Genomic DNA, 21,973 nt, shown 5'->3' with positions numbered 1-21,973 from the left:
TGACATTGATGATATTTCACTGAACAATAATTTGACATATACACAGTCAATGGTATAAACAGGGAATAGATATTCACATTTTTATTATATATTGAAGAATGGTTGAACAGCAAGAAGATGGAGAAGAAGAAGCAAAAAAATCTAAAAACAGGTCAGGCATAATAAATTGAACTAAATGGTGAAGATTGTCAGATGATGATGTTGATGAGATTTGCGTCAACACAACATATATAATACATTGGATTCAACCTCAACCTTTATTTTTCACTCATTTTTTACTCTCTCTATTTGATCATCATGTTTAACTGTTTAAATTATTATATATTATTGTCTTGTCTAATCAATTTAACTCACTGATATCAAGTCTGAAAGACCTGTTAATTTGTGGTCTTTAATTGATTTTCCCATTCATTATCAACATATAAACATCTCATGATGATCATCATGATTAACCCAATATGTTGTAAACTAGACTCTTTTAATTGAGAGCTAAACTGTCAATATTGATGGATTCAATTAGGTAAAGGTAAGGAGATGAGCAACAGTAATAATAATAATATCTATCAGATTATCGTCAGATTTATTGCCATTATTATTGCCATTTTAATGGTGAACAATCAATAAGTCTTAAGACCGAGAAAACTGAGTAAAAATAAATTGTTGTTTGGTAACAAATCAGTTGTAATAATTTAACCATTTTCCTTGTTCCATGCAATTTAAACTGACATTGTATTAAATGGAGTAAATTTGAAAAAAAAATTAACTACAAAATTATACAAATTTAAAGTCAACCAGAATTGGTAAAAATATCATCAGTAATTTGATAGCAACAATAAGAAACATGTTTTGACTTGATAATATTGAAACAGCCAATTTAACCGAATTTGAGAAATTAAACCAACAATTGAAAATAAACCATCAAAATGAATTGTTGAAGCTATCGTAAATCATCAACAACAATTTACAATCAATCAAAATGAATCGATACCATTAATTGACTTGCAATACAAAACGTGTTTCATAGACATTTGATTTGTAATTTTAATTCACGTTCCTCATCACTTCCCTATTGGATTCACCAAATGATTGATATTTAATCATTTTCTGGTCAGCTTTACATGAAGAAGACACTTAACAGTCTTTTCACACTTACCAATTGATAGTCAATAGTTGACCAGTCAATGAGAGAGAACCCAATCAAACCCATTTCCCATCAACTCTTAAAACCAATTTTAAAACATTTAACATGTAAACCTTCATTATCCTTTAACCAGAAAGCTTCCCGCTTCTTTTCCATGAAGTTATCAAAAGATTCAGAGGTCACCTTCACTAGTCCCAAATGATATAAGCTTCAATCTTTATCAAAATTAATGTCGAATTAGTGAGAAAATCCTTTTTTTGCCTCAAAAAATGTAAGATCAGTGTCCAGCCATTAAACCAATTGATGGTAATTTTTCACCGATACAAAATCAATGTTGATAAAAGTTGGGTTATTGCCAGTAAAATATAAGCTATCGATTAACGCTATTATCTGTGTCAACAATCTTTACCATTTACCTCAATAACATTCCTAATCCAGGGAATTTTCAAATCACCAAACATTGAAGTTGAACCAAAAATTGATTACATCCATCAAATGATGATTTGATTGCCAAGGTTGATTGGAGTTGCTAATTTGTATGCAAACCCAATGACCAAAATTTTGAAAATGCCTCTTAATTTAACTCTTAAATGACACTCAAAATTGCTTATCGAGTAAACCGAGTTGCTATCAATGAACTCAGTCTTTGTTTCTGGTTAACAACTCTGAACAATTGTGAATTTTCATGAGCCGGATTAGCAATAGTTACTTGATTGTGTTTTAGATGTGTTTCCCTTGTAAGCTTAAAAATAAACAATGAAAATAAACTGGAAAAAAGCTACAATTTTTAGGTCTTTTCTTCTCAGTACTTTATTGGTTACATTAGGCGAAACATGATAAAACAGAGAAACAGACAGAATTTCATGATAATCTTTTATCCCAATTTTACAACCTTCAGTACAAGTGATTAAACAATGATTAATAATAGTCGAAGAAAAGGATTATCGATTTTTAAGTGACATTAAAAACACTATTCCATTGAAGCCTTGTTCAACTTTCCAACCTAATTAGCTGATTCATTTTACCAGATTATCATGAAATTGTTGAAAAGTTAATTTTCACCTCAATCCATTGATTAATCAAATTTTCTCCTCTCTATTCAACTATCAAAATAATCACTTTCTAAACCTGAACAAAGCGTTCAACATGAAAATTGAATCATTTCTTATCTCATTTAGTGTTTACCTTTTCGTGTAAATCCATTTAAATAACAATCTTATATACTTTATAAATGCCTATTTTATATGGATTTATATATTTATTTATTAATATCATTATTCAATCCAATGATAGTAACCAAACAATAATGGTTTTAATGATAACAGATATTATCTACTCTGGTTAATGGTACAATTAATCGGGTAAAAGTAAAAAAAAGGGAAAATATAAAAACACAAAAGTGGATCCAATTTTCTGGTTATTTCTTGCTCTCAACCCAAACCTTTGGGTTTACACTTATCAGCTAATAATTATAATACGCTATTTACCTAAAGGTGTCTTGATTCACTTTCAATTCTGTTTACACAATCAATTAATTGTCAAATTAATTGTAAACACAGCAAAAGTTACCAGTAATTCACATTAACCCACTTTAATTACATTGGAAACAAAATTGTTTTTCATCATCTTCTTTCATTGTTGTCTATTCCCAAATAAACCAGAATCAATTTTGATGCTTAATTGTGATGAACATTTGCTTATTGTTTAATGATCATCAAACCCAATAAGAATCAAAATTGTTCGACTTCTGACATTCTGGCGATATTTAAATCGCTATTTCAAGTTTATGAATATTTGATGAAATTTCCAGTTTCAAGATTGCTAAGGATTTGTACAGGAAAATTCATTATTCATTATCTAAGCTTTTCTAATGTCGCCAGAAATTCTTGTTTCATGTTATTTGTAGTCAACTATTTACATGTCATCATAGTTGAACAATCATCTGAGCCAATTGTAATTAATTGAAAGAATTTTTCAATGAAATTCTTTCCCAATCAACAACAATTTTACATTAATTAACAGTTTCTTGTGATTGTTAACCAAACACAAGTTTGTTGTTTTGTTTGCTTCAGTTTTTAATGATCAATAAGAGTTGATAGTTGATTGAAAGGTAAAACTTGAGTTTGTCAGAGTGACTTTTTTTGAGCCACTGAATTGAACAAAATTGACTTGAATTAAAGCTCAGGTTGAATATTGATTAACAAAGGTTCTTATGATTCGTTTGAATGGGTTTATTAAAAAAACTTCAAGATTCATTACACATAAATAGGTTTACAATGGCTTTACAAATTCAACATGAAAGTGAAGGTGTATTAATAGCATACAATAATGCACTTCTAGTCTTTTACAGAAACTTATTCAGAATTAGTTATTGAAACTTTGCATTCTTTCATGATTAAAGTTGATTGCAAGCAAATTTTCATATCCAATATTGTGTATCCAGTTGAGCTGAAACTCAAGCAAACCGTGAATGATCCCAGATGACCTGAGTTGCTTGGTGTCAAGGCTGGAAACTGAAACTTTGATAACAAACGAACTCAATCTTCAAGTTGACCTTTTCATGAGAAGATGAATTGAAAATTTCCAATTAATCCATTTTCAATGGCAATTCTGAAACAAATTTCATCAAAACTTTTCTAGTTGAATTGTGAAAACGTTTGAAAAACTTTGAGATTATTGAGATTATTCAAAATTTCAACATTCAATTGAATACGAACCTTGAAGATTGTGCAAAGACTAAACTCACAGATGAAAAGGACGATCTTGATTACTGTGACATTCATGAGCATGATATCATGTAAAATTTGATGGAGTTGAAATGCTCTGAGCATAAAATATCAGGGTTTAACTTTTGTATCTGTTATGATATTTATAACTAATTAGAAAGCACAAGAAAGCAATTTACTTTTCTCGTTTCCTAATCCATTATCCAATTTAACCAAGTTAACGGTTGATCTAGAAATAATTAATTTCCAGTAATTATTATCATTTATTATTGCATTGATTTAATTAAACAAACCCTTTCCTTTTTGTCTTGATTGTTGTTGCTCGTCCTTTTATTATTATTATCAGTTTACCAATCGTTAGCATTTTCCTTTTCATCTGCAACTTTCTGTTGAAATTAGATTTCCTTTTTTCATCCATAATTGAATTTATTATTAAATTAACACACACAACAAACTCATGATAACAGAAACAAAATAATGTTGAAGAAAACATTTGCTACAATTAATATTATTTAATAATAATGATAATGTTAATGATAAACGAAGCTCATTTTCGTTGAGCTTTTCATTCCAATTGATGCCATTAGTTGACAATATAATTTACCTTTTTTTACTTGGTTTTACATTCAATTCAATAAACTGTAACAATTATTGAAGGAAAGAAAAGTAGAGAGAAAAATTTAATTTAATTGTCAACATTTTTCATTATTTTACGTTCCTTTTATCATCATATCCAAAGGCTAAAAAATGTATTTCATTTTTGGGGAAAAAGTTTCATATTGAAATAGATTAAATTATTATTATGATAAATATTGAACTCAACATGAACGCAATTTGCTCATATTTTATCCAAACTAATCAAAGGTATTGTTGAAACGATAAAATCATATTCATCATTTTCAACATTCAAGATTGACTGATAACAAATGTTCAAGAGTTAATGTTGACTCGATCATTACTTTCAATATTAACTGGGAATTGAAAACGCTATTTTCAAGCTTTCATCTTTCATATCTTGAAATCAAACATTCTTATAATGTTTGCTTCAAGTTGATTTTGTAATTTTTGAAGTTTCAAATCAGAGCAACTCAGTATTTTGTAATCATTCCTGGTCATGATAAAGATCATCAGACGATTGCATAAATTCATCATCGTCAAGATGAAGTTGAATGTTGAAACTGCAAGTTTTTGGTGCAATGAAATGATGAATTTCGACATGAAACCTTGACACCCAACATGAACTCTGACATGGAGATATCTCGATATTGTGACTTCAATCTTTTTGGCCAAATGAAGAATCGGCTGAGAGGTCGTTAACATGCAAATTTGATCGAAAAATTTATAAGGAAAAAACTGATTCGCTGTTTGCTTCGGACTCCGAAAATTTTGATCATTCACTTGCTTGAAACGTTTAATGTTTCTCGTCAAAATAACAATGAAAATATTCAGATAATCCCTGTTTCATTTCAAAGCACCTCTTGAACCAATGTTAGTTAACTGCTCAAAAGAAGTGAAAGCAAAGCAAAATAATTATTTGAATCACAAAAGTAATTCCCGATTCCAGTTTACAAGTCAGTCAGCGATTTCAATGCAATATTTGAACTTACAATTTCTTAATCTTTCAAGATTAACCTTTGATTAGACCTTTATTTTGACCAAACTGTCGACTTGACATTATGCTAACTGTTGATGAAACTGGTGAAACCCATTGTATTCAATTGAACAAAGTAATCTTTCCATCTTTTCACAGACACAACCTAAGCTCACCTGATTATTTTTAAAATGAAGGCAAAAAATTACAGAGTTGACATTTTTTACCTTATCTTCAATGTTTTCAAAGTTGAATTGACAAAATATTTTCATCTTATATTTGTTCATTTTTGTTCATTTACCAAAAGTCAAACTGACAACACAGCAAAATAACAACACAAGTTTAACCTCATTTTTACATTGAGTTTACTAATGAAACCAGCAAAACTACATTGAAGTATAAAGTTGTTGGAGAAACAAAAAGATGAGAAAAGAAATGAACAAAAAAAGAAATTTAAAATGAAGGTAAAAATTGAAATATTATTTACCTTTTCCCTGTTATTTCAAGTATCTTTAACCAGACACTGAAAAATTGAGTCCGAATTGTTGCTCTTTGCTCTTTGATAATATATTTAAAGATATATTTGTACACATTGTTTGACATAATATTGTATTTATATCAATGTTGTTTAGTTGCGCACAATCAACTTATTATTTATTATATATTTATATCAAATTTAGGCTTTGCAACCTTTAATAATTGGTTTCATATTATGACAGAATGTTGATCCTCTCACATAATAATAGTGATAATAATATTATTATTAAATGTAATAATGATATTTGGATAGACTGTTTCACTCCCTTCATGCTCTTTATAATGATATTTTTGTGCCTCTTCATTGAGTTGAATTATAAAACCAACATTCACTTTATGTACAGTGTATTTATATGTAGATGAATAACTGTGCATAAATAACGTAAGCAACTCTTGAATGTTGATCTTTTGAAATTTGAGCTCATGGGAGTCATGAGATTGACTTGAACATTGAAAAGAGAAGAGAAATGGAATAGAATAGAACAAGAATTAAAGAGAAGAAGAAAATGAATGCAAAGTAAAGCGACTAACATGATCCATGACAGGATCAACATGACAACAAATAGCAAATTGTTATCCAAACTTTAAATCATTGGTTTGGGTTAAAAGATGAACCCAAAAATCTCAACCTTTACCTTTGCAAGTGAATGACAAATTTCAAGCCATTTCCAAGTCCATTTCTCATTCCATCTTTTCATTGAAAAATCTTTCATTCCCTTCAATCCTTCTGATTAACATTTGTAACGATAACAGTTAACATCAAATGGATTGATTAAAAATTAATCTTCCATTGTTATCTTTGGGTCAATTTACGCTTAGCTGTTAGCTGTTAATTATTGATATCAGATATGATGGTTGATCTGATGTATATTTTTATGGAAACATTTTTTTCCTGGTTTCGTCTGGTTTTGTCTCGGTTTGAGGTTTGTTTTTAGGGCAAGATTGAAAGTTGATTAATGATAACAATTTAATAAATTTGTTCTGAAAAAGGGTTTTCTTTGGTCAAGAATATTGTCTAAATGTCACTTTGACCAGTTGCAACTTTAATCTGTTAAGTAAACTGACAGATTAACCAGAAAAGGGAAACCCGATGAAATTTTCACATCTAATCAAACAATTGAACAGTTAATTAAGTTTGAAAATTTTTCCTGCAATTCTTTTCTTCTCTCGGTGTTCCAAGTGTTTACCAATTTATCTGAATGAAACAATTAGGTCAATGAAGGAAAGTAAGGCAGAACAAAAAAAGAAGCACAAAAAGAACCCAAAATTTGCATATTTTACCATTGAATTTGCTTCCAACCCAATAGATATAATTGTTAACTCTGTTACATCAAACATTAGCTTTTATCTGGATTCATATGTTTGATAAGTCACAATTGTAATAAGTTAAAGAAGAGGAAAAAATTGTAAAGAAAGTTCCTAATTTTACAGAATTTTATTGAGAAAACTTGAAAAAGGCCGATTCTCATGATTTACCTCATCAGCATCATGTAAATTACCTCTTTCATCCTTTATCATGATTAACATAATTTTTCATCATCTTTTCCTTACTTCTCCAGACTAACAATTTGATACTTTGAACAATTCATTTTTCCTCTTGAATTAACCTCAACCAGTAAAACCTCTTTCATGTTGAAGCAAACTTCTTACATTTTACTCATCTTCATCCTCATCCTCAGTATATATTGAAAAGTAAAAGTAAAAAGTAAAACAAGACGTTTCCATGTTTAACACGTTGTACCCTTAATAACTCAACCTTTTCAATTCGAGAGTTATCATTGTTTCTGTTCCTATTTCACATCAAACATTCAACTCTTTCCATCTCATTATATTCAAAGTTCAGTTTAACCTCGAAGTTCACTGACAAATTTTCTGTTCTGAATCAAGTCCAGAATAACCAGAAAATATCAATAGTAACTTCATCAGATGAAAATATAAATTAAGATCCAATAATCTTGTCAGTCGATTTCAAGAAATCTCAAAATCTTTTAATCGATCAAGTCATTTAGTTAATTTTGCATCTCAAGATTAACTGATCAAAAGAATTAAATTTTTCACCAATTCTGCTTTAAATTTATTCTGAACTTTTGACACAGAATTAAGAGTTTCATTCATTAAGAGTTGAATTTTTCTCTCTGAAAAGTTCTTAATTTATACTTGTTCAGCCACTAAATCTATTCATTGAATTTGTGTTCAAACTTTGATTAGTCGTACATCATGATATGAATGTTAAATTGAGAATCAATTGATAATTTCTTTGATCCATTCCAAGCAATTCTTGAATTTCATTCCAATTTTCATTGCTCTTTCCTTGAACATGAACAGAGAGAAAAACAAAACCTGAACATCCTTTGAATCTTCATTTTCCGGTTTAGATCATTGATCTTTCCTCATGATAATCAGGATAATCACCATGTTCATCATGACATGTTTACTTTCCATGCCAATGTAAACTTTTCAATTTTCCCTTTTCCTTCTGTTTACATCTTCAACATTAGGCGAACATTTTGGTTGTTAAAAAATGGAAAACTGAAATTCATTGATTCCAATGAAAAGAATAACTTTCCCATGATATTTAATAACAATAATGAAACTTGAAGTATCTTCATAATAATGGCAACATTTGTATTTTAATCTTGAAATGTTATCTTTGCACTTACACTTCAACTGTTCATGAAAGGAAAGCAATGTTAACAGTGAAAAAAGCATAATTCACAGTTAATATTGAAGTTGTTGAAAATGATCAACATGATCATGAATTATCCTTTTTTGCTCATCTATTTTTTTTCTGTTGAAAATCATTTTGAGTTTATCTTATTTCATGCCTATTCAACTACTCAAAAGGCCTTTTCAATCAACAAACTAATTTGTTGATTGACTTGAAAAAGTAACAATGATTAAATGCTTTTTTCCAAGTCATCATCATCTAAAGGTTTCCAGTTTTCACTTTTTCACAAACTACTTTTTTCTCATCACTTTTACCTAGACAACTGAATGAACAATTGTTGATGGAAGAGTTGAATTGAATGAAGAAGAAGAAGAAGATAAAAAATGTTCAAGATGAAGATGCTGTGGGTGACAAGATGAAGAGGAAAAGATGCAAAAATAGACTTAAAATGTGTACTTGATGAGAAGATGAAAAAAAAGAGAAAAGCAAAAGGCTGATTTGAGCATCAATTTGCATCTTTTTCAGCATTTCATTTGATGAACCTTTTCATCTAAACAAGTCTCAGATGTTGTAAAGTATTTCAATGTTTAACCTTTTCCAATCATTGTTATTGAAATTATTTACTCTAGAAATGATTGTTTCTGTTAATCAAGTTCAAGAATAAGCTGAGCCTTAAGCAAGTTGAAATATTGAATCATTTTGTTCAAATATAATCTAATAATGTTGAACCTTTTCAATAATTAAATATGTTAAAGTTGCTTCAAGCTTTTCATTATTGATATCATTGAAAACTGGTCAAAATGTTGATTAAACCAGAAAAGAGTGGAAAAAATGAAGAGATGAAAATTTACTAATTTCTGGTTGAAAAGCAATTCTTTCAATGTAATTCACTGTAAATTTGCCATGTAATCTCAACTATTTTTTCATGAAAAGGTTTTGTTCATCATCAAGGTACATTGAATCTCAATGATCCATATTTTGCCAGATTTAACATTGTAAATTGAATGCAAAGGAAAATTAAATTAATGTAAAAAAAAGAGATTGAAAGCCTTTAGGACTTATAGGTGAGTCCAAAGCTGGTTCAGTATGTTTTTACATATCAATGGACTCACCAAATTGAATCTCATCACAATCCCATTTCAATCCTTTCACTCTCAATAATGCAAATCAGTAAATGATGTAAACTCACCATTTTAATAGGAAACACACACACATGAAGATATATTATCGTTGATTGCCTCTTTATGCAAATCTAATATGTCCCTTTGAAATGTTCAAGTTCCCATGGAGACGTTCAGTTAACTGATAAAGTTATTCTCATCATTCTCATCTTCTTCTTTCTCATCTTTTCCTTACACCATTATATTATTTACAAGACTTTTTCATCTTCTTTTTCTTCTCCACTTTTCTGATCAACAAAAAAGAGCAATTCAGTTGATTCTCAATGTTTCTCATTTTATCCTATTTTATCAACTTTCTCATCCTTTTCATCTTCACTCTCTTTATCCTCTCTTCACTTGCATCTTCCCAGTTAAAGATGAGTAAAAAGGCAAAAAAAGGTTTACATTTGCAATCACTAGATTGACTTTCATGTAAACTGTTTTTTTTTGTATAACTTCAACTGTTAACCATTTCATCTGCATTTGACTTTTCCATCTTTCTTCCAATTCTTTGTGTATTCACATTTTTGTTCATTTACTACTGTAATCATTATCATGTAACCAATATCTAGATTGAGGTAAACAATTTGATGATCAGCTTTTCAACAATAATGAACATCCAACAAGGGAAACCCATGAAAAGAGGTCAACTTTTTGTTGATTTAGCACAATGTTGTTTCAACTTCTCAACCTTTTTCCTTCTCTCAATTTCTCACTGAAATTATTTCATCGACAATTAATTCAGAGTAATGATTGGGTGAAAAAAAGGAAAACCTTTTTTGCCTGGATTACGTTGAAATTAATGTCACATTTGATTCATAGGTTTGACGTTTAACTGCTTAACTTGACCAAAAGCTTAAAGTTTAACCAGAAAATGATCATTAATAATTTGACGAGAAAACTGATTAAACTCCAAGAGTCTTTGAAAAATTATCATTAATTTGGTGGTTAAAGTTGATTTGGTTTGACTATTGAGTTACAGGAAGAAAAAAAAAGGTCAACTTATAGATTGATTTTTGACTCAAATGATCGGTTTGTACGCTTATTGTACCTAGAAATTGATACGTCTCTATTGATAATGATATTTACTTTGGTGACTAAAGTTGATTTGATCATGATGAACTTAATTTGCTTCAATTGAGTAAAATGAATGTTTACCTAAACAAGTCCCTTGACTGTAACCTTTTCAATTGACCAACTCAAACTTCTTCCTTAATCATTGATTTGCATTTGGGTAAAGTTGAATATTGAAAAGACAGTTTAGACAAAAGGTTTAAAAAATCATTGAAAATGAATTTAGATCAATGAGAATCTTGATTGTTATTGAGAAAGATTTATTAATCAAAAGAAAAGGCAATCCATCAAATTGTTTGTTTGGTGTCTTTTGATTAACATTATTCCAGAATCTCATGGTTAATCAACTTTTGTTGCCTTTTCATAATCTCAATAATGACACAGTTTGGGTAAAATATGTTTATATATTAAGATATGATTTACTTTTTTGCTTCTTTTTTTAATACATTTAACTGTCAACTTTTAGATGAGTTTACATAGGGAATGACAGAAATAAAAAGTAAAATATCTTGCAAAGTTTAACATTCAACGAGCTGTGAAAACATCTTATACTTGAAGCCAAATTTGGCCTGAATTCCTTGCTCTAATGATGTTCATTTCATCCTGATGATGATGACTTAAGAGGCAAAAAAAGTGAACCATTTTTTTGTCATCTTCATCTTCACTCCAAAATACAGTGGAAAAGGAATGGATGAAGAAGACTGGAAATTCTGGTAAAGACAAAATCCTTTCTCATTTACCAGCAGCAAATTATGATTTACTCAAAGTGACATTTGACACTTAATTTCACTTGCAATCTTTTTCATATCAAATCATTTCTGATTATAATGGTTTGCAATTTAAATTGTGAACTATTATCAACACAATTATGATCAACAAATGAATTGGCAATTTTGCGCTTCAATCAAATTTGATTATGTTTAAATGACAAACCTTCATTCAATTTACAGTTTCCATTGTAAAAGTGAATTCATGTTAAAACTTGATTACAACTAAATTGCTATTTAATTTATCATTTCAATTTCAACTTTAAAGCTTATTGTAAGGTAAAAGAGTAAATTTAATTTTAATAATTATTCCTCTTCTCTTGACTAATTAACATTTGAATTGTTGCCAGAAATTGACTTCTTTTTCTGGTTAACCCAATTGGACAATATTAATTTCATTTTGGTTATAAATTGTAATTCAGTTTGCTCAATGAAACTGGTTAACCTTTAATTTATAATTGTCTTTACCTGTGAACTCTATTGATCAACTTGACTAACTCTGTCGCTAATGTATTTGCTGTTAATTGTCTACTATTATACAATTAAATGAAGCAAAAGAAGGTTAAAATGGGCAAACATGTTAATGAAGAAAATTAATTGAAATAAGATCTATTTAATTGTGCTTAACCAAGATGATAGTTTGACTTTTCTGGTTCATCATCATTTCATCGTCTCTTTAAACATCCAATTAACAGTTTAAATGAGCTGGTTGAATGGTTAATGTTGCTCATTTTGATTGTTACCTTGACCGGTAAACTTTCAAATTAATATTCAATCAATAGTCTTTTGTTTTTCAATCCAACAATCAACCTTATTGAATCAAGCTGATTGTAGATACAATTAGACAATGAGTTTAATGGCAAATGAAATATGTATTACAAGTAGATGTAATTTTTAATGTTATTTTACTCATTCCCTTTTTGTTTCATTCATTTTCAAATAAGGTCAACAAATGGGTGATATTTTTACACAGTAAAACAATAAGTCAACAGGTTACAGCTGCATCATTCCCATGATCGTCATCATAACCGTTAATAAAGAGTATTAAATGAGTTAAAAGTGTGAAATTGTGTTGCGTGATGAAATGAAAATTTGATGAAAACTGGGAAAACATTTTTCATATTCAGTTGTAACAAGCAGTGAAAAAAAAGGATTCCTGGATGAAAATGAGAATCATTGAAAGTAAATGTGTAAACAGGTTGAACAATTACATATGAAATATATTACAATTTGCTTTACCTATAAATATTGCACTCAGAATGGGTGATGATGATGAAGAAGATGGTGAAATGGAACAAAATACTTTCAACAGATTTGGTTAAACTGAAACTGGGCCAAATATATTGAAATAAACATATTTTAATTTAAAATTTATATTAATATGAAATACGTTTAGTGATGATATTAAATTGGCCACAGAATGACGAAAAAATGAATTTTACAAAATCATTTTACACACCAATAAGGTATTTCAATGATTCACTTTTTTCAAAAGGAATTTTTGCTTCTCCTTTTCACCATATTTCCCTTCATTTACATCTTTTTTTCCCACCTTACACATCAAAATGCCTGATCAAAAACCAATGTGCATGTTGATGAGAAACTATCAATTTCCTCCTGTGATGCTTTATTCCAATTGTTCCATCCTTCTTGGTTAAGACATTTACCTTTTCCACTTTTTATCAGATTATATTTCCATGAATTTTAGGCTTTGTCTTGTAATCATTGTTAAACCGTTGCTGATTGCTGTTCTGATGAACCAGATTATGTCACCTGGCTTCCATTCAAAGATTGAGATGCATTTTGTCCAAATTAGATATAAACTGTTTTACCATCATTTATTTACCATTCCAGACAAACTTTTCTCTTTTTGTAACAAATGAGCACTTTTGCAATATTTTTCAATGATTAACAATCCTTGGATATTTTTAGTCTCGTTTGAAACGGACATCTCAAGCAATTTGTATCTTTTCACTGGTTTGATCCACGTCCAAGTACCCCAAGTCTTATAATAGTATCACATCTAGCCAGTACCAAAATGTCACAGGTTCATGTTTAAAATAATCTCTTGAGAAAGAAGACAAAACTATGAATTAATAAATATTCTGAAGCAAAGTTAATGTTTACTCACCAATTTAAGAAGACGAATGTTTAATATTTCGAAATAGTCACCCAAATGAATTATATTTCCTTTCATTACCTTTACGAATGAAGAGACTATTCATTTAAAGTTGGTTAAACACTTTAATAATTTTTACATTTACCTAGAAATTAAATTTAGACTCATTTAGCAATCAATTAAGCAATTTTACTTTCACAAAATCAGATGTTTCAGTAACCCGTAGTAACCCATCGAGATTAGCGCCTAAATTATATAAGCGCGCTTTACAAAACACATTGATCATAATTAAAAAATTAATTAAACAATTATCTTTATCTTTATGATTTTGAGATAAAATGACAAATTAATTTTAAATTCAGATTCAATTCAGGCAAAAAAATGTAATTTCCTAACAAAATTATCCATTCTGATTGAATTATCACAACTCTCATTGCTATTCACTTTTAAAAACTGGACCAGAAAAAGGAGATTAAAAGATTGACTAGATTCCGATTTCAACAAATCTTTTCAGTCTCTGAATGAACATTTTTTTGTAGAATTGAGAAAAGGAAGAAAAAATATTTTTCCATATTTCCATCGATTCAACATTTCAGTCAACATTTGGTTAAAACATATTCGTTGTTATCAAAATTGTTATTGATTTCTCTATTTGTTTACCAACCTTCGTTGTTATCATATTTATTATTATTTTAGTTTAGTTTATTTTTTCTTACTTTACCCTGTAAAAAACCATTCATATTGTTCAATACCTTGACTATTGGACCAGATTTTTCATCTGTTTTCCTTCCTTCCAAGGCATATAAATATATATCATGACGATGATAAAACAAGCAATGAAAATGTTTATATTTGTTATTAAATGTTAAGTGCGTGATTCTGAAAAAAACAACAAACTATTCATAATTCAGATGATTTCAAGTTGAACAAAGAAACAATTCTTGAAATTTTCAAAAAGTTACAACAAAAATGCCTTCCAGTCTCTCTGATTATCCAAATACAATCTCAACATCATCTTGATATCATCTTATCAAATAATAGCAAGTGAATGAAAAAAAGTTGTGAATAATAAAAGATGAAATTGTTAGGTTGTAATGAAGAAAGGAAATAAATATCATTATTTTACTGGAAACAGACGAACCAGAATTATCCATTTTTTGTAACAATTTTATCAATAATAATTGTAACCATATTTTACTTTGCATTTTATTCATGGTGGGAGTGAATTTGAGATTCAACAATAAAATGTTGAGCATGATGATGATGGTGAAAGTGGCAACTGGAAAATCAGGTCAAGCAATAAACAACAAAAGATTCTGTATTTTCTTGCAACTCTTTTCCTCTTCTCAACTGGTAACTCGGTAGTGTTTGTTATTGTATTTTACACACAAAAAGGTCACAAGTTGAACGGGTTAATGTATATTAAAAGTGTTACCTTAGAGACATTCAAAGTAACTATGGATGATGGTTGAAGATAAGGAAGATACTCAATTTAATCTTTTCACTCCCTTTGGGATGTTTAACTCTTTTCCTGGTTAAACCTCGACTTAACCATATTTTTGTTTCTGGTTCAACATTGGGTAAACATGTTAAAAAACGGGTCAATTGGTCAATGGTTTTGCTCAGACCAATGAAAAAGTGTTGAGAAAATGAATTTTTAAATGTTGCTCTTGCTTTTAATTTTCATCACTTGATAAGGCAATTTATTTGATTGTTTCCCTGTAATGATAATGTTGAACCTCATAAGATATCATGGTTAATAACGTCTAAACAAGTGAAGAGGAAATAAAATGTGAAATTAAAATCGCTACATTTAACTCTTTTTCGGTCATTTAACGTAAATGTAATTATAATTGTCACAAGAAATTATCATTGAGTTTCATTTTTCGCTGTGTTTTCAGTGCGTTTTTGCGCTATAAATTACACCTTTAGTCTTATCACAACACTTTTCATGTCCTTTTACCTTTTGGTTTGTCCCAATTATCAGCTTCATTTCATGTTGTTCATCATTTAATCACATTGAGAATCAGTGATTTGGCGTCTAACCTGAATCACCATTTCATTTTTTGTCTTGCTTCATGTTTCCTCTGATTACTTTTATATCTATAAGTTGAATATGTATCTTGTAATCAGGGTAAATTGAATTTCTAATGAAGAGCTTAACTAAGGGAGGTAAAGTGTATTCATGATAATAATAACATGAATTATGAGAGAGAGAGAGAGAGAACAAATTTGCTAACAGAAAGTCCGACTTGGTTACCTAAGTGTATCAATTTATACCCAACCCAGCCTATCCATATAATCAATTATTATCCTCATCTTTGGTTGAAAATAATTCATTTTTTTTTTGTTCTTCTTCTCTTCTTTTCAGGACTCTTTGAAAATGGTTACCATGATACCAATCCTTACCATAATTCAGTTCATGCAGCTGATGTGACACAAGCTATGCACTGTTTCATTGAAGAGGAAAAAATTGGTCAACATTTAACTCCAATGGAAAAGATGTGTTCCTTGTTGGCTGCTGTAGCCCATGATCTTGACCATCCAGGAGTTAACCAACACTTTCTCATTGCAACCAAAAGTCATCTTGCATCGCTTTACAATGTAAGCCTGACTTTACACCTTTTCTGGTTTTAGGAAAACATCAAAATTGATTGTAAAATTGTCCATCAATTGATCATTTATAATGATTTACTTTTAACTAACATTTCCAATTATCCAAAAGATTAATCTTGATTATCTTGCAATGCTCTTATTTGTTTTGACTGGGTAAATGTTTTGTCTAACCAGTTTCTTGACACGATGAAATAATGCAAAATATCCAGATAATCCCTTGTTCAACTTGAAAGCTCCTCTTGAGTCAAACTCGTTAAACTTAGCTGTTCAAGTGAAGGTGAAAGTTATCAGAATTGAATCAACTTGAGTTATCAAAGTTATCATCACTGGCTGAAGCCATTCTGTTGCAATAATAATGCAAAATAACCTGATGACTGCGAGTCTGGCAACACAATTTTCAGCTCCAATTACAATTGAACTAGAAAGTGAATCAACAATGATGCCAATAGCTTTTGATTTCATTCAAAACCAACGTGAATAACATTAATTTCATTTCAAATTAGAAACAATTTTTTCGTCAAAAGCGACATTATTTTACAATTGCTAGTCACTTATCGAGAAAACCAAATTAAGCAAATTTAACCTGCGATTCAATAGTTAAATTTATTTCCTCCAAATGTTTAAGAGTCAAGTAATAGTCTTAAACCAACATTCAATTCATTTTTAATGAACATTGACTTTTCATTTAAAATGAACTCCAACTTGATCTAGTAATTTATCGGTAGATTAACAATTAATAGCTGAAAATTGAGGAACATCTGAAGGAGGAGAACTTGAATTTTTTGGTGAAAGTGACTTATGATTTGCATCTTATTTTCACCTGGCAATCGATCGATTCCGATGAATTTGATATTTACGAAAATAATCTGCCTAAATTTTGGACAATCTATTTTATTCGTATTCCATTCATGTTCATCATTTTCCCATCTTTTCCATCTTTCTTTTTTTATTTGATAGTTCAAAGTTTATACATCATTTTGTTTCTTCTTGATCATAAACTCAGTCTATAATCGGATTACCTGAAAACAGCAAGAAATAAAGAAAAAATTTTTCTTCTCTTCTTTTTTTTCCTCTGGAAAAGTTTCAAAATGGTTGAAAGTTGCGGCCACTCAGAGAAGAAAGAATGACGATAATGATGAAGATTGGATGAATAGGAATAGTTTGATGAAAATGATGGATAAAGTGTTATGCATTAGGGATTAAACAAGATTGATCCGGACAATTCCGTGATCGGTTCACTGAAACAACTTACATCAGTTTCCTTAGCAATTTGTTTTCTGATTACAGTTTAAAACTTTCACTTTGAACAAAATGAACACACAAACGAGGTAAACTTGAAACAGCAACAAAGTGATCATGAAGCTTGTTGACAATATGATGATAAAATGATTATGATATTTGAGTTACTAGATAGAAACTAATCCTTGAATCCCATGAAAAACTGGTTAAACCAACGTGAAATGTTAACCCAGATATTTAATATCGCAAACTTGTAATTTTTATGCTGTATTAGGAGCTTTCAGATTCATCATGTTCCCATCAGAATCCACGATAATCTCACCGATGATTGAAAAATGATTACAAAAACCTGACTTGAAGCAAAAAATGTCTCAACTTTTCCTTATTCACCAATCGCTCAACTCATTTCAAAATTGAACAAAATTCTTATTCAATTTTCAATCTAATCTTTCTGGTCTTTTGGTTCATCTTTTCATGATAGTAAAAGTCCGCTCGGCAAAACTGTCCATTCTGTCGGAAACAGTGTCTGTCAGTTCGAAATGAAAAGAAACAATTTTTCTGATTTTTTTGTAGATCAAATGTTTCGAGTGATTTCTTTTTCCTCAATAAATTTTGTTCGAGACTCAGTCCGTGTTTAACGATCAATGAACTCGCTCATCGCTCACAGCATAAATCAATATTCCCATAATTCAGTCTATCAGAACTTATGTCTACATGCAATTCTTGAGAAAGTCAAAAATCTTTTAGAGATTTTCAAAATGAACAAATTTCTTCAGTTCTTCAAACAAACCATTTTGATTTTTATGCACAACTAAATCAAAATTGATTATAAGCCAAACTTTTTTGCCTCGACAAGACTCGAAGAGTAACTTACAAGTGTCTTCATCCGCCTCAAGTCAAGTTAATTATGTAAGCGTAACCATCGCCCGAGCACCTAATACTTGATACGATGCTTCATTCAAATGTTGATCAGCCAACTTCGATTTTCGTCATCTTTTCGCTGATCAAGAAAACTAAAGCACATCGAGTGTTGGTGTGAGTTGTGAATATGTTACTCCTGATGAAGGAAGTTGACCTGAAAAGCTAACCCAAAATTGTCTTAACAAGGTAACCATTTGAAGTCAGGGTCAATTGTTAACATTTGATTGTCTTGAAAGTCTTAAGGTCTTTGCCTTTGTCAAACCGTTTAAGTGAAACATCGTAATGATGGCGAGTAAAAATGAAGAATGATGAAAATGAAGAAAGCCAAATGATAACAAGGAAGGGAATAAAGTTTATCAGAGTTGCAAGAGATGTAATAATGTTTCTGACCATTTATATCGATTTTTGACTTTCATCTTTTCCTTCCCTTGAACCATCCATTGAACCATTCAATCATCATCATTATCATCATTATCATTGCTTCTCCATGATACTCATTTTCATGATTCTTCATGATAATCTAGATTCACTTTAACCCTTAAATTGGTTGTGACAATGTTTCTCTCATTGTTTCCATTGTTAATCAAATCTTGTTTCATCAGTTGAACAAATTTCACAATTCAATTTTCATTTTAATTTAAATCAATTTTCTCTTCTTGATCAGTTCAATTCATCTTATATTTTCATGTTTCTTTGTTGACAAATTGGTGAATCTTGCAACACTTATTTATCAGTTTTTTATCCATTTCTGAATCTGTTAACAAAGCTCATGGGAAATCACATGGATAATAAAATTCATCATTCATTTCTTATTTTCTCAGTTAATCAAGTTTAAAGGTTAACTCTTCATCTAAACCTTTTGTTTCCTTAATAACAAAGTCGATGGAAAGATTGTTTAATGAGCAACATTTTCAGTTATTTTCGAATCAAATTTTCGCCCAATTAATTGATAACAATTATAATGAACCCAAATTGGGTTCATCAATAATCCTCAAAAGGGTTCTAAGCTCAATATTTTATCATTTATAATCATTAACCTAAATGTCAAGTCTTTTCTAGTTTTTCATTCAAATGACAATATTGAAGCAAAAAAGTGTCAATTGTTTGTGTTGCGCTTCAAGTTGATTGTCTAACAGTTTCATTTGCGTTTCCAATTGAACTTTATTCAACCATTTCATCTCCATTCTTACCTGATTCACTTGCTTGGAGTGAAAGTGCATTAGCTTAATAAACTGTTGCCATTCATAACTTTTTTGTTCAATCCATTTGTTTTACTTTGACCTCTTTTCCTTTTTTTTGTATCGTTATTCAGGCAAACTTTCAACATTTCACTGTCTGCGTAAATCTGAACCCTTTTTACCATGCACAAATCATTCTCTCATTGAAAACATTTTGCTCCAATTTTCAACTTGAATTTTTCTTTTTCTTCTTCTCTGGCAAAATATCAAAAAATTCAATTTGCAGAAGATTGAATTTCGTTTTGCAAAGATAAACACTGGCAAATGTGTTTGCTAATTTAAACTCTTCATCTCGCGCTTTCTCCCCTAATTGGTTCATTAACCAATCAATTAAGCTATCAGATGAAACACGAGTAACTAGATCGCACCGAAGAAACGGTTAAAAGGCGAAACAATCAATCAATGGAAACTTTGACTACTTTAAACACTCAAAATGGATCGAGTGAAAAACATTGTAAACCAAAAATACTCTTCATCGACATCTAACAATCAGCTCAAACCTAACCCAGTAAGTCATCATCTTAGGTCAAACACTGACAAGCCTGTGAGCCTTAACCAAGCAACACAAAAAACTACTTTTTGTCCTTTCCTTTGATTCTGTTCGATGAATTTGAGACGAAAAAGATCGAACAGTTTTATACGTTTTTCTGGTTCACGATTCCACCTTAAAATTTTCTGAATTCTCGACTTTCGAAAAAGAACGACGAAAAAATCGAACGGAAGAATAGGAATAATACTGATAATAAAAGCATAAAGTTGATTGCTATCGATGACATTCTTGATCAGTTCTTGAAAAATATCATATTCTTGATGCTAATTGTAGGAACTTTTTCGATTTAAACAATTTTTCGAGAAATTTTCACCTAAAGATTGTTCAAGTTGCAAAAAAGAAGCTTTTAATTTTTGGATTTTACTTAAAAATTATGAAAAAGTCTTTCAGTGAATTCAACTTTTAAGCATGAAAATGTGACTAAACGATTGTCTGGAACATTTTCACTGTTCGTTAACCATTCCCAGTCCATCTGATCACTATTAGCCTGTAATTATTTTCAGTTGAAAGTTATTAGTTTGAGTGACAAACAGACAAAAAAGGAACCCCAAACAATGAAAATAAATAAACAATAGATAATAATATTATATAAAAAAAAGTGATTCCCTGTAAAGGTTTTTCATCTTGTCTTGTTACTTGCTTTTGTGTATATCACATGAAATAATCAACACATGACAAGTTGTTATGTCTTTTGTTGTTATCATTTACCTTGACATTATTATCATTTTGTGTGTGCATCACAATTAATTGCTACAATTCATTAAATTCAAAGCAATAATCATATGATTATTGCCTTTAATTTACAAGGCAATTAGTTTTGAATGGTTGCGTCAAAAACTGTTTAACTAACAATCCCAGATTGATTAATAAACAACATTGAAATGTATTCTAACAATCCTTTCCATTAGTGTTTCAACAATTTAAATTATACAAATTTATTCATTTAAAATATTGAAACAAAATAAATGACAAAATATTCATTGTTTGTTTAGTTTCCTTGTTTTAACCCAAAAACATGAAAACAAAGTATTTTTTGCCTTCACTTTTTTGCCAAACAATCAAATTAACACAAGTTTAATTGAACGATCAATTCAATTTGTATTCAAATTATCAATGTAAGTTATGAGAAAGCAGATTATTCCCATTGTCCTGATCTGATTAACCTGGATAAGAGAATATTTTCCTCGCCAGAATTGGTTTCGACTAAAGATAAAAAATGATTCTGCTTCTCGTATTATAAATGTAATACAATTTATAATAATAATCATAATAAAGTCTAATAACTTATCATTACTGGTTATTGTTTTGAGTGGTAAAAGTGAGAAAATAAGAAAAATTGGATCCAGAAAAGAGATGAAGATGAAGAGAAACATTTCTTTTCCCATCAATTTCAACCAATCATTTGATCCACTTTCATCCAATATTTCACCTTGCAACTGTTTAATTGTTGAGGTTTTACTTTCCAATCACAATAACCCAATTTTTGGAGGAAAAAAATCGAACAAGAAAAAGTGTAAAAAAGACAATTTTGCTCAAATGGAAATGAAGAGAAAAATAAATTTGAATCATTCAATGATTGGGTTTTCATGGTTTTTCTGCCTTTATTTTGACGACCTTTTCTGTCTC

General features: G+C 29.7%; 1 protein-coding gene and 1 long non-coding RNA gene across 3 annotated transcripts in view; one reads left to right on the top strand and one right to left on the bottom strand.

The window, feature by feature from the left end:
• Positions 1 to 21,973, top strand: part of LOC107368341 (uncharacterized) — a 33,573-nt gene that overhangs the window by 2,448 nt on the left and 9,152 nt on the right. For both annotated transcript variants that reach the window (XM_015936157.3, XM_025162134.2), the window contains one exon: positions 16,155 to 16,387. In XM_015936157.3, the coding sequence (XP_015791643.2) occupies positions 16,155 to 16,387 (233 nt within the window). The remainder of the gene's footprint in view (positions 1 to 16,154; positions 16,388 to 21,973) is intronic.
• On the bottom strand, positions 12,500 to 13,990 carry LOC107368342 (uncharacterized). Its single transcript, XR_001570133.3, has 2 exons — positions 13,796 to 13,990; positions 12,500 to 13,731 (listed from the first exon to the last, which is right to left on the bottom strand). It is a non-coding gene; the product is annotated as an uncharacterized LOC107368342 (long non-coding RNA).

The sequence above is a fragment of the Tetranychus urticae genome, chromosome 1, assembly GCF_039701765.1.
Source record: "Tetranychus urticae isolate SD_2017Ah chromosome 1, NJAU_TeUrti_SD_1.0, whole genome shotgun sequence".
Taxonomy (NCBI): Eukaryota; Metazoa; Arthropoda; class Arachnida; order Trombidiformes; family Tetranychidae; genus Tetranychus; species Tetranychus urticae.
The sequence above is the reverse complement of the archived record's forward strand: the minus strand, read 5'-3'. Positions and strand labels throughout refer to the sequence as shown.